At 48.3% G+C, this 14,589-nt stretch overlaps 1 protein-coding gene across 1 annotated transcript in view; it reads left to right on the top strand.

The window, feature by feature from the left end:
• Nucleotides 1-14,589, top strand: part of LOC119389870 (uncharacterized) — a 297,565-nt gene that overhangs the window by 249,016 nt on the left and 33,960 nt on the right. The window contains exon 6 of the mRNA XM_037657277.2: nt 2,338-2,764. Within this exon, the coding sequence (XP_037513205.1) occupies nt 2,338-2,764 (427 nt within the window). The remainder of the gene's footprint in view (nt 1-2,337; nt 2,765-14,589) is intronic.

Genomic DNA, 14,589 nt, shown 5'->3' with positions numbered 1-14,589 from the left:
CGTATGACTCTTCACGAGTCATATGCCGCAAAAATTTTTCGAATCCGTCAAGTCTAAGTGGTGTTACCAAATTATAGAGGTCACGTTCCGCAGCTTTCTCCCTCAACTCAACGCCGCGAGCGCGCGGAAAGCTAGGCAGCGAGTCGAGGGAGGCAGCGCAGAGGGGCGAGGCTCCGCCCAAGAGCGCCGGCTGAGTTTTTTTCTTCATTTTTTTCTCTCTGACGTCTTGGCGCAACCACGTGGTCTGTGCCGCCACTTCCGGTCGGCTTGCGTCGTTCTCGTCGAGTGGAGCCGATTGCACTGTGTATCGCGCGTGCTTGAAAACTGCGCGTCCGTTTGGTAATGTTGGGTGTGCACCTCGAACGCCGTAGTGTTTTCATCGCTCTGCCAACCATGGAAGCAAACCTGCGGGCTCGTTTGGAACGAATGACAGCTGAGATCGGTTTCGGCCCATACTCCGATACACCGCCTCGTAAGACGGCACTGGCAGACGACCCCGAAGCTCCGCCATTACCGGACGCCAGCATTGTTATCGGAGACACCCTGCGCCCGTGCCTCGGTCGGTCGTGAGAACGTGCCGACGATGCAGTTCTCAGCTGACGAGGCAACACTCGAACGGCTGCCACACTCAACGGCAACCGGCGATGGTCAAAAGCACAGAAATATTCACGTTTTCGGCAATGCGCATGGCGAAGAAAACGGAACCACGCAACTACAAGCAGACGAGCTGCCGGTGAGACCGGAAGTGCTAATATTAATGTTTGTTCGGTGTTTTTAACGCGATAACAGGATATAAACATACATATTATGTACTTATTGAACTCAAAATTAACAACGAAAGTAATAATGAGGGTGTTATCGTGATTATAACATCAGCCAATGGTGGAACTGCCGACAATCGCGTCATATTTTGCGGACTAATACATCATTTGTCGAGAGAAGAGGGAGCGATTTTCAGCTGACTTTGAGAATTTATTGTAACTTCCAGGCCGTGCGGATCGCTGTAATATTTGGCTCGCGTGTTCTCGGGAGCCTCGACTACCGATCGGCAGCGCTTTTTGAGCATGCTCGAAAAGTGTTGCAGGGCCCCTTTAAGATACTTCGCATCTAAAAAGAACACTCCGACTAAATACAAAAGGAACTTTAAAATTAAAGACGTTTCGGCTCCCCTACGGGGGCCTTGTCCACAATGAAGCAATGGAAGATGCAAGTCGCGAAGTTAGATTTCTTTCAGTAGCTAGCACACGTGCACTGGCCCAGTCCATATCGTGTACCTTTGAAACAGAATGTTCGACAAGAGCACTGCAAGACACTTTCTTTTTTCTCACATCATAACAGCGCTCTTTCAGGCGCCTTTGAAAATCACCAGGATTTGCACGTACCAGAATTTGCACGTACTTAATCACCACCCCTTCTTCCATTGCATCAGTGTGAACTAGCCCCCCGACCAGGAGCTGGAACGCCTTTAATTTTAAAGTTCTTTTTGTATTTGGTCACCGTATTCCTTTTACCTTTGACCATTAAACAGTTAGATTGTAATTAAATATATGTTAACCCCGAAGTGAGTGAGTGAGTGAGTGAGTGAGTGAGTGAGTGAGTGAGTGAGTGAGTGAGTGAGTGAGTGAGTGAGTGAGTGAGTGAGTGAGTGAGTGAGTGAGTGAGTGAGTGAGTGAGTGAGTGAGTGAGTGAGTGAGTGAGTGAGTGAGTGAGTGAGTGAAACAACTTTATTCGGTCCACAATAGACGCGAGTAAACTCGACGTCACCTGGCTAGGCCCGTCTGGGGGACCATCAGGTTAAACCTGACGGCCCCCGGAGTAAATTATTTTTTGCTTTTGCGTAAATAGAATCAAACATCAGGCCAGAAATATCAAGGAATTTTGTTTTCGGTTTTCGGTATGTTCATTTTGAGCAAGGAAAAGTTAGTTTTGACGGGGCTCGCTGAAAGCGGCACGTCGAAGGACTCGTCGAACGTGGTAGTGGCTTCAGCAAAGCAATCACATGCAACAGTACAGTGCAAAAGGAAGTTAAATGAACGCATATTTATTACGCATCAGGTTCAGTTCATCCGAAACGCAATGTATCGTACTCTCCTTTAGCCACTAGTCGACGCGACTAGCAAAAACAAGTTGTGTATACAGACATGTACAAAGCGTCTCAAAAGGTTAACTACACTTACACTATGCCCAATTTGCTACCCTACACGCTGGGAGGGGAATGGACGCGAACTAAGAACGGTGGAAGCGCAGGTATGTGCATTACTGAGGCCTAAGATGACTCGCTTAATTCCGTGAGCACAGCATGCAAGAAGACGGATCTCGGTGTGTGACGACGCGCAGGTGGCGCAGACGTGCTCGTGTCCCGGTCCGGCCCGTTCCTCGGGTCCCGGAGGGCGCTCGTCGCGTTCTTCGCGCCAGCCCCAGCAGATCCTGCAGCACCTGCCCCAGCAGCGCGTGTGCGGCGCGCGGGCCCCGTCGCCCACGGCCGCCAGCGTGTCTTCCTCGGTGAACACCGTGCCCGCCGCCGGCGCGGCCTCTTCGTCGCGGCCTGCCGGTGGCCAACAGCAGGTCCAGCAGGACAGCGGCGGCTCGGCGGCACAGCAACAGCAGCAGCAACAGCAACAGTCTAGCGGCCCGCCGCAGGAGCCTTTCTTCCTGCATGAACCTCACATGACCGTCAGTGACCGGGTGCGAAAGCTGTTCGAGAGCGCAGCCGGAATCGGCAACCCAAACACGGCGTCCCTGCAACCTGGCAACTTGCACGTCGGTGAGTTGTTGACCCCTCTCGCATTCTGTGAAGGCGAAAGCCTTAGATGCCCCATTGAGCGAGAAACGGAACCGTCGGCTTCGTCGTCGTCAACCCGAGTGATGCAAAAAATCGTCGCGTGATGACGTCAACCTATGACGTAATCATGACGTCACTGGTCGCCAATATTTTTATTACGTCATGATGACGTCATACAGTGAGGCATCACGTGATGACGTCGTCACATGACGCTTGCGCAAAGATGTGCCGATCCCGGAGGCTTTGAAAAACCACGTAAAGTGCGCAAAGCTTCCAATTCCTCCGATCCCGGAGGCAGTTCAAAACCACGTTGGGTGCAGAAAGCTCATGTAGGGAGGGGGGGGGGGGGGACGTCAGTGCAGTCGACTGAGAAGGAAAAGATGGCTTTTGCCTTCGAGTCGTCTTAGAGAAAATGCATAAGGCACGGTGTGACTTCTTTGTTTAAGAGAGAGAGAGAGGGGGGAGGGGAAAAGCGATTGGAAAGTCAAGGAGGTAAACCAGACGCTCGTCCGGCTAGTACCCTGCACTGGGGGAGAGGAATTAAAGAGAGAGCTCTGTAATCAGTCACTGTCCAAGAAAAATTTAAGCCAGCATCTGTAAGAGAGCTGTTTCGACTTTTTTTTTCTTGAATCTTTAGTATTTCTTTTCTCTGCTGATATAAGTACTAGACTTATTGCAAAATAAAAGTTCGTCGTTTTCGGTCCAATGTATTATCTTTAGCTCAGTACTGATGTCAGGATCTCGGACAAATTTGCCGAGACGTTCAAGTTTTTTCATCTAAAACCAGCGGCACTGTTGTGTATCTGTATGCCAAAGTGGCTCTCTGAAACAACCAATTGGTGTCGCTACCGGAAAATACATCCCAAACCGTAAAAAAATACTTAAAATTCACTAGCAAAACATTGGTTAGTTTCTGCGTCATCGACGCACAGTTCTATGGTCTCTAGCGCAGACTCTTTAGTGCTGTCCGGACTGGATGTCGCAACGTGCACAAACGCATAGGACGTGTTCGATAGCGTCTACGGTCCCGTACGAGTCGCATGTAGTTGTGTCAGCCATTCAGATGCGGAGCTACTATGTCAATGGTGAATTCCATCTTTTTCCAGAGGAGGCGTTAACAACGTGGCATTATGTATTGAGTGTTCTCCTATATAAATATGCGGGAAGATATAGAGAAAAAATACTGAAAAAAAAAGCTTGACGGGATCCTCTGACGCCCTCAATATCATCATCATCATTCTCAGCTTGTTTGAGTGCAATGCAAGACGAAGACCTCTCCCACTAATCTCCAGTTTACCCTATGCTCTGCGAGCTGGTTCCAGTTTATCCCTGCGAACTTCTTATGGCGAATTCCACTGGTCGAGCCGGAGCAAGTTTTCTTGCTCCGCGTTCGAGAATCTGCGTTCCACTGGTCGATTCGGAGCAAGTTCGCGTTTTCCACTGGCAGATTCGGAGCAACCCACTCCGCGACTCCGCGACGAAGCGTTCCCATCCGAGTTGCTCCGTCTTGCAGAGGTGGATTTCGCCGGAACTCCGGCAACGCGGTGACGTCATTTCCGGTACAGTCGTGTTTAAAACGGGGTCTGATCACCCTGTGCACTTGTTTACCTTCCTAAAATGGCGTTGTTTGACTCTGCTGGGCGAGCTTCTGGTTTGCTTCTAGCTCTGAGCGACAGCGAGAGAACGAGTTCTGACGGTAGTAGCACCAGCGATGACGACGAACCGTACGTGCTCTACGAAATTATGTTCAAAGAAACGTTCCCTGACCCGCTGTGCGCACGCCCGAAGATCATCGGCTACATCAAAGATATTTCCATGTGCTCGTCCAAAGTTGTCAGCGCAACACAAGAAAATGGCACGCCTGCTTTTCGCCACTGCGGGGTCGAAATGTGCGCTTTGCAGCGGCGACCCATGGAAACGCACAGAGCGGAAGCAGAAATAGTTCCCGGAGCCAATTACGTGACGTATGCATAAACAACTTCCGGAGTGACCTCACGCGGAGCATTCACGTGTTCCACTGGCAGATTTGGCTTGGTACAATCCGAATGCTCGCTCCAGGATTTCGGCGGCCGCTCCGGATCTCCCAGTGGAATTCGCCATTAATTTCGTCACTCCAGCAAGCTCTGCCTACCTCGACGGTGTTTCCCATCTCTTGGTAACCATTCTGTTACTCTCAATATATCAAGGCGATCTTATGAACAGCCACCTGTCACAGTGGTGTAGTGGTTAAGGTGCTCGACTGCTGACCCGCAGGTCGCGAGATCGAATCCCGGCCGCGGCTGCCGCGTTTTCGATGGAGGCGGAAATCCTAGAGGCCCGCGTACTTGCTTAGATTTAGGTGCACGTTAAAGAACCCCAGGTGGTCGAAATTTCCGGAGCCCTCCACTACGGCGTCTCTCATAATCGTATCGTTGTTTTGGGACTTTAAACCTCTACACTTGTTATTATTATTATTAAATTAACAACCGAAACATTGCGGACTACGTAAGATACGCATAGGCGATAGTTAATATGCAGTAATTGTGAAACAATATAATTAGTTTTGCTTTCAGAACAAAGAAAACCGACAAGCCATCGGATATGGGATGTACCTAAAAAAGAAAAAGAAAAAACGTTCTATGAGGGACAAGCTTTTCAGAGTTAGTGCCGTAGTTCTTAATTGTTTGCTGTAGAGTTGCACAGGGTATACCTTTCTTTGCAAGCCCGCCGAGTAATAAGAAAATGTGTATCCACAATAAACGGGCCGTTGTTAACCTATAGATGAACAAACGCTGTAGTTCCGTCAAACAGCTGTGTCTTATCTTGATCTGATATTTGGCTTCCGCGAGCAGTTTAAACAAGCGTAATGGGTGCAGGTGCATTTACCGCATCTACAGCAGCCGTGGTTGTGGACATGGCTTCGCGTGATCAAAATAGCGGTTGGTAAACGAAACTATATTTTCGGAGGTATCAGCCATGGCTGGAAGTACTAGAACTTTTAGCTGGCCAAGTTGACAATCAATCTTAGAAAGGTGCTTCAGAGCGCGTTAGAACACACCCACATTAATGTCCCTACAATGTTCCCTAAAAGAGAAAAGGATCTAGGGACTTTAACCCACGTGTATGCGTATAAGCGTGCGCAGGGGTCTCAGTTAGGGAAACCCAAATTTGACCGCAGCTCCCCCCCTCCTCCCCGATTGGTCCGATTGTTCCAGTACCTTTAGCCTAGCTCAGCTTTTCGGCCTTCACGGTGGAGGAGGGGGGGTGCACGCGATACTATGGGGGGAGGGGGTAGGATGGACCCCCGTACCCCCTGTGACGGCGCCCCTGCGTACAGAGGCTCATAGGTGTTCACACGGAAGTTACAGCTATACTCAAAGGTGCCGAGTTGCCCCGCGGGAAGCAGGCGCGATCAAATGAGACCGCTGCCATTTTCCTCGCCGACGGTCGGATCGTTTTGATTGACGTCTGTTTGCTCGGCAACCTGTCACACGTCGTAGGCATAGCCGCCCGCCGCCATCTCACGCTGGGAAGACTGCGAATCGCATTTCACGTCCACACGTGCGATGCCAATCACGGCACTGCTTCGATGCCGAATACACTGTCATTTGCTTTAGGCGTTGTTGTCTTCCTTCTCTTCTTCTTCATTTCTTTCTTCTTTTTTTTGCACCTGACAGAATGTGTGTAGAAGCTAGTAACAGGAAGGGAATGTCTTGTCCGCTAGAGCCGACTTGAGGCAACGGGAAGTAAAGCAATGCAAAAGAAAACAAAGCAAAGCAACGCCAAGTACTGCAAAGCGGACACTCAAAGCGCAGCGCGAAAGAAAAAGACAGAGAAGGGAGGCCTGGCTTCTCGAGGAGTCTGTATGCTGTCAAAGGTATGATTGGCAATCCTGCTTAGCTAACCAAAGCAGCTTTGTAAAATAATAAGAGGCGTCGTAAGCAGCACTTCAGGGGCAGCGATTTTCACGTAGCCTTATGGCATCGTCACGGTCCTGAATCAAAGGGAGGGTTTATTTATTTATTTATTTATTTATTTATTTATTTATTTATTTATTTATTTATTTATTGACCCGCCTTAAAAAAGGGGGTCCTGAATCACATTTCCAAGTAACCATCGAATGACATCGCTATCAGAGTTTATTGTCTCACGTATTGATTGCCGCAAAAAATCCGTCAAGAATGAGCGGAGTCAGGGATTTTTCGCGCGCTTTAAACGATTTCTCTCTCTCTCGTCCCGACGAGCGCGCTGGAAGCTACACGGGGAGGGATGGCACGGGGTGAAAAAGTTACGTCAGCGCGCGCGATGAAATGCGATTTCTCTCTCCCGTGTTGATTCCTAGGCGCGAGTGTGGCTCACTGTGTAACGTTAGCAGACTATGGAACGCGGCGCCGGCTCGTGGCGGCACCCCGCGGCAAGAAGCGCATCTGATCTTGATTTATGTCGGTTATTGGCCAGTAGCGTGTTATCTGCGGTTCTACGTCAGGCAGCAGGCGCCGGCAGCTCCGAAGAGGGTGAGCACGGGCCTCTGTGTGAAACATTAAGCTCCCGAAGAAATGGCAACTTCGCGCACCGCTTCTAAGCTCTCCTGGCCGCGTGCAACTTCAAGATTTGGCTGAGCTGTTCATACCAGCGTCTACTATCCGCAGGATGTGCTTTCTCACCAAGCCCCAGCTAGGGCTGGTTCATGGGCCCTTTAAAATGAGCACCTAACTATAGCCTTTGGGGCTTGTTTACTGAGCTTATCGGTTAACTGCGTCGCAGACAGGCACGCGTGAACAGAAGAAACGCGAGCACATGCGGGCGCTATCTGTCTTGTCTCTTCTTATGTACCTGTTTCTGTACGCTCCACCTAAGTAGTATCAGCGCCTCAGTGCCCCTGCTCCTTTACGCTTAGACTTCATTGTTTTTCACCAATGAGGGTCTGAGATCGAGGGGTCGTCCTTTGCGCCGGCCTGTAAATGCCACTAGCCTGTCGCCTTCCCTTCTCCTTCGAGCAACAGCGGTTTCTTGGCGCCACTTTATCATCAGCGCGAATCCTGACAGTCACTTTACGTAAGCGATGCGGTGACGTGCGACATGACGCAGACCCGTCACTGAGTCAAACTTCTTTCTCAGTAGAGCTGATAGAGCCGTGTCGCGTAGGTGTGCGGTCGACCAAGCGGCAGTCAGATTAAGCAGAAGAGTGCGTCGGCCGTATGCTCTAGAGATGTATGGCCGGGTATGCATCCACTTCAGGCGGCTTTCTTACGCAAACGTCTTTAGGATGGGTTTATATAGCGGGCTCATCGGCAAACATTTAAGAAGCGTCCTGCCTTCTCGAGGGCGATAACGGAGCTCCTTACGCCGAGATTGCGGTATTATGCCAAGTTTTCTCGAGATTAGGTCGAGTCCAAAAGTCGAGAGGCGCCTCAAGTAGCGGAGAGTAATAGATTAAGATATATGGGTTTCGTGCATGACCGGCAAGAAGGGTAGCGCGCCATCGGAGGCAGAAATCCCCATGGTTTCCCCTTGGTGTTTCACTCAGTATATTTCCTCTGTTGTGGCAGCATTTACATATAGATAGATAGATAGATAGATAGATAGATAGATAGATAGATAGATAGATAGATAGATAGATAGATAGATAGATAGATAGATAGATAGATAGATAGATAGATAGATAGATAGATAGATAGATAGATAGATAGATAGATAGATAGATAGATAGATAGATAGATAGATAGATAGATAGATAGATAGATAGATAGATAGATAGATAGATTTAGTTCGTGTAGTTTTGTCTAGTTATTATTATTATTATTAATGTGTTTTGTTCGTGAAGTAGAATAAACGTTTTTGCCGGATTGAATTCTAATGAGGTGTTCACCTTAAATGTGGTCGACACTGCACCAACTGTACACCCTAACTCGCAGGTCATTCTCCATTGCACGAAGAGCAAGCCCAATTTCACTTCACCTCAGTGATGGGCAACAGAATAAAAGGAAAAACTGAGTCGACGAACTTGCGTTATTCTTTGAACGGAGCGCGCACGCGCGTGCGCTCAGACAATGCGTCGCTGCGCTTCGGGCGTCTTTTCCGTCTTTATTTTTTTTTATTATTATTACTTTATAACCGCAAACCATCAGAGTCCACAGTTCTTCCTCCTCGGCCGCAGCAACTGCGGCGACGCGGCGGCGCATCACTCCGAACGCTCGACGGCGGCGCACAGCTGCGAAAGCAGCTGCGCGAGCTGGAGCAGAGCCTCGCCCTCGTCGCTGACTCGGGCGGCGTTAATATTAAAAAAGAAGCTACAGCTGGAACGTCGGCACAGCACGGCGTGTGGGTTTGCCGCCGATAAGGCAAACGCGTCGCCTCCACCGCCGCCGCAGTGAGAAGGAACCTCATATCCTCGAACGTGCAATCGTCAACTTAATCTCTCACCACTGCTGAGGTGTATCCCTTGTGTGCGCGCCACCACTGAAGCACATCTCGATAGGAGTCGTGCCTAAAGTGTACGGAGATAGCGCTACTACCTGCCCGAACCGTTCGGCTTGCATCACTCCTGTGTTCTAGGCCTATGAAGCATCGCCGTATGCGCGACGTGCGCCGGAGTGGAGCAGTGACACCTGCACGACTTCTCGCCACGGATTGCCTGTAGCTCCTGTCAAGCTAACGGCGCGATCGGCGAGTGAAAAGAAGCAGCTCATTCGTCAAACATCGGCGTTCCGAAAGCGGTGGTGTGGGTGGACGATCACCGTGCCTATCGTGACTCAACGGTTTACGAACCGAAATCAAGTTCCGTAGCGGTCGTATCAAAATGTCTTAAGCTATAGCGTCCCATTTTGATTGTCCAGCGTTTATTAATTAACGTTGGCGTAGCTACGAAACTGTTAACTCCAGGTTGGCGAACCGAAAGCAACGAGTTCTGGAGCGGCCTTATCAAAACGTCTTAAGCTAGCCCCCCATCTTGAATGTCCAGCATTGATTAACGCTGGCTTAACTACGAAACTGCCGAATATCTCCTGTGCTAGCGCACGCGCGAGATGCGAAACCTAAAGTGAACCGTTTTCGGTGACATGCATCTGCGGGAACGGACTCGAGAGCTCGGCTGACACACGGCGCGGCGTTTACGGTGTCATCACAGCAACGACGTCCAGTGTTTTTCTTTCTTTTCTTTTCTCCTGTTCTGACCTTCACGAGAGAAATGGTTTGTGACCGGCGTCGACTTTGACGACAGGCTGCGGTGACGACAATTTGTCGCGTGACGTGTGCCGTTTCGTCTGCGAAGGACGTCTCTCAGGGGGTTGACGATTCCGAGAGGAGGCGATTTACCTGTCTGAGTCTAAAGAAGACAACAAAGAAGTGAGCTCCCTTTTTGTTGTTGTTGTTTTTGTTTTAAGTTGTGCTTGACGGACGCAGATCGCGAAGGAAAACTCTAAAATGTGAAGAAAAGGGAATAGTGCCCACTCATGTTCCTCCTCAAGAAGTTGACCTAGCTTTCTTATACCTAACTCGCAACTAAATTACTATTTTACTAGTACAAACATTATAAGGTTTTGAGGCGTCTATTTTCCTAATTGTCGAATACATCTTCACTATATATGCAGACCAGATTGCCTGCAGTATGTACACGTTCCGTTGAAAGTATATATGGTCCATACGCGCGCCCATATCTATGCTGCTATCTAAGGTGTTATTATCTAATTAATAGTCTAAATTTCTGCACTTTGCATAAACAGTTGTATATCGAATGTCGATATAGTTGTCTATAGAATGCGAGGGTCAGCGTATGGTGTGGTGGAGGGTACCGTAGGCGTTCTCGCCTATAGTAATCTAGAGTGTCTCGATATCCTAGAAGTTCCGTGTTCGCGTGCCGCTCATCTGGGTTGGACAGCTCTTCCTCCGGTTCCCGGTTAGTGAGCGCTCGGGTAGCTGCATGTGCGCAGTCATGACCGGGGAGAGAGGCGTGCCCAGGGGTCCAGACAAGTCGGAACCTATGTGGTGTGTGGAATGCAGTGTTCAAAATGCGGTGTGTGTGTTGTGAGACGATACCACGTGTGAAGGCTCGACAGGCGTCCTGTGAATCCGTAATAATTAGAATAACATTTGCATGAGGAAGGTTTACAGCAGCGTGGGCAATCGCCAGAGCGACGGCGCACTCTTCGCCCTCAGATATTTTCTTGCTAGGTACGCTAATTGAGGCTACTATGTCGTGGTCATTGTTCACCACTGCTCCGACTGTGAAATCGCGGAAACGGTGTCTAGCGGCGTCAGAGTATAAAACAGTGTTTGGGGGAGATAATGAAGGAGGTACCCGCCGCAGTAGTCTAGTGGTTATGGTGTTCGACTCCTGACCCGAAGGTCGCGGGAGTGAATCCCAGCGGCAGCGGCCGCATTTCGATGGACGCAAAAGGCTATAGAGGGCCGTGTGCTTAAGATATACGTGCACGTTAAAGAACTACAGGTGATCGAAATTTCCGGAAACGTCCACCACGGCGTCCCTCACGATCGTGTCGTTGTTTCGGGACGTAAAACACCAACAATTTTATTATTATTATTATTATTATTATTATTATTATTATTATTATTATTATTATTATTATTATTATTATTATTATTATTATTATTATTATTAGAATGAATCAGGGGCAGAGAGGGTAACCATAGAGTTTCTTCAGTTTGCTACCCTACACTCGGAGAGGGGGTATGAGGGAGTAAAAGAGAAGAAGAAAGGAGATTGAGTCTAGATGAATCACAAGCATGGCGCAGCGTAACTGAATTCGGGCACGTATGTTTTTATCTGTAGATAAGTCAACAAACAGACACGAACATCAGGTCGACCCATAAGATATGGCGTATACGCAGCGATTTCTTACAAAGCCCATGCGCTCTATTGCTGTAGTTGAAGCCAACATTGCTGGGCATTGTGCTGTTCGTGTTAACGGAGGGCTGCGCAGAATTCTTGCGCAAAGGTGTGACACCCATCGTAGTGAATCAAGACAAAAGCCTTTGTGAGCGCTGTTTCGAGCCGCGAGCAACGCTGCTGTGTTTCCTAACCAGCAAGAATGCCCAGCAACAGCGAGAGCGGGTAAAGTATAGACTCTTCGATGCCTGTTAATAATGACCATTGGTACAGAATTCGTTTTTGCAACTGTCTTTAACTTATCACGCTTAACTTATCACCCTTAACAGGGAAGGAAATACGGATTCCTCGCTAACGGGAAACTGTTTTCGAATCGGTGCGTATTGAACATATAGAAAGAATATCCGGCTCACCGTGAGGATGATCCCGTTGTGAACGCATTGTTAACTTATGGCAAGCTCATTGAAAGCGTGAACGGTTCCTGCTTCTAGGTATACAGCGGCGGTTCCGCAGCGTATAAGCTGCAAATGCTAAAACAATCATGTTCTTTCATTATTTTATCCGCTCGGCCGCGTTTCGGGCAGCATCAAAGCGCTTACCGGCTCTAACGTTTCAGAAATACATAATTACGAGCACATGTGAAGAATTCAGAGTGACCAAACATATAATTAACGAGTTATAGCTGTAGACCAGGGACCACAATTCACACTGCAATCTGCTGCTGCTGCTGCTGCTGCTGCTGCTGATTTATCTCTCTCGTATAGAAACACATTGCCTTTTCATTCGCGGCTGCGCGTTTTGTGTGTGCGACAGTGCGCGTTTGGTGTGCCCGGAAAGGGTTGCAGCGGGGACGACACACATTTAGAATTTCGATAGCTCCTCTGTCGCATCGCCACCGCAGCTGCGCTTTGTCCGTAGCACGCACGTTTATCATTAAATTTATACGGACCACCACTGCCTTGTTGCTATGTGCGCGGAGGTCTCTTTCATAAATCCGCGAACAAGCAAGAAGATTTATTATGTTATCTTTTCTCTCTTTCGATACCTTTTTATGTGCTTCAGAAATGACCCGCATGTGCAATTTGTCCTAGCACAATAGCTACAGGTACACTCGATACAAACCCACCTGAGGGGCCCCGCTTGGACCGGAGGTAAGCGGTTGCTGTCCGTGATAATAATGACGCAGAGAACTAAGTCAATCGGCACGAATATTCCTTTTTGTTATTTGCAATGGCCAAACCGTATGCCATGACGGCTGATCTATTTGCAAGTGTCAGACACACTCGCGCAGACAGGCGCCGCACGATAGCGCTAACTTATCGCATGAGAAATACAAAACATGCTCGCGCGGCGACCGATAATAATAATATCTGGGGTTTAACGTCCCAAAACCACGATATGATTATAAGAGAAGAGACGCCGTAGTGGCGAGCTCCGGAAATTTCGACCACCTGGGGTTCTTTAACGTACACCTAAAAGTACACGGGCCTCAAACATTTTCGCCACCATCGAAAATGCAGCCGCCGCGGTCGGGATTCGATCCCGCGACCTTCGGGTCAGCAGTCGAGCGCCATAACCACTAGACCACCGTGGCGGGGCGCACGGCGACCGATGTGATCGGCATCAGTGGCGGCAGTTTACATAAATATATTGTCAGTTAATGTCCCCTCTTCAGCCAATAAAAGTACTTCCATGCCGATAGAAAGAAGGCCTCATCCACAAACCTAGTCTGCTAATGACGCGGAAGCAGGAAAATTGGTTTGCCGCGCGCATAAAATTATTTAACATTTTATGAAGCAGTCAGAATGTTCGTAAGCATGTTTCATTTAGTCTATAGACCCCTCGCAGGCGGAAGTTAGACGCCCGCTTTTACATTCCTCGTTCGCCAATGTCCACACATTATCAGTGAACAACGCTTTTTGTTGTCCCTTGCCCTCGTGAACAGCATAATGAAGGTGTATGAACCTTTCTTAATATACAGTGTTCCTGAAGTAGACCTATGCGTGTAAAAAGAAACTAATTTGTACTATTTCTGGCGACCTATCTCTTTTTCTACTGCCGTACTGCCTTGTTTCTCATTGTTTTACTTTGATGTCCCGAATTTTCATTTCGTTCTCTTTAATAATAAGATTAATTTAACCATCGCCTCCGTGGTCAACAGCAGAGAGTCATGGCAATGAGTCACCGCGTCACGTGATTGCTTGCAATTTTTTTTTAAGTTCTCGAAGACAATGGCGATACCAAGAAATGTCGTCTTTAATGGAGGAGGAACAGCTGTTCCGAACATAACGCCTTGTCAAAGAGAATTGCCATCTTTATTTACGGGTCGAATTGCGTTCGGTGCAGGCATTGTTCTTCTGCTGTACCTCTTCAGAACAACGAACACATGTTGTTATTAAACATAAGACATGTGTCTTTTTTAAGTAAATATTAAAAGAAAAGCATAACGTAACGGCATAAATCTAAGAGACGGCAATTGTGATTCTCGAGCTGCCTTACAACTTAAGTTTATTAACGCTCTCAATCGTGTAAACAATTCTATGCATATCCTGTTGTTTGTTGGCGCAATAGATTGAACGTGTCGATTACAAATAAACGCATCTGTCTAAGCCATCTTCTACTGCACCGAACTATGCCCTGCACTTTAACGTGAAAGTGCGACCCGTCGGTATTGCCTTGTATAGTTCTGCTCTATGACGTCGCAGGCTTCATTTCTGGCCTTTGCTGTCATGTTATGAGAGTTGTAGATTAGAAAAAAATTAAAGCGTATATTGCTTTAAAGCACGTATTGCCTTTAATGGATGATGATGATGATCAAAACTTTATTTCTCCCAAAAGAGGGGACCGACCCAGAGATCGGTTACGCTGCCTTTAATTGAAACATCGGCGTAAATGTTGTAGTTCTCGCGAGTTGTATACTACGAATGAAGATGCACCACACAAGAACGTTCGGCGAGCGCCACAGCACAAAGCCGCGTCCCGT

This window comes from Rhipicephalus sanguineus, chromosome 4, assembly GCF_013339695.2.
Source record: "Rhipicephalus sanguineus isolate Rsan-2018 chromosome 4, BIME_Rsan_1.4, whole genome shotgun sequence".
Lineage (NCBI taxonomy): Eukaryota > Metazoa > Arthropoda > Arachnida > Ixodida > Ixodidae > Rhipicephalus > Rhipicephalus sanguineus.
Note: the sequence above shows the minus strand (reverse complement) of the source record. Positions and strands in the feature narration are given on the sequence as shown.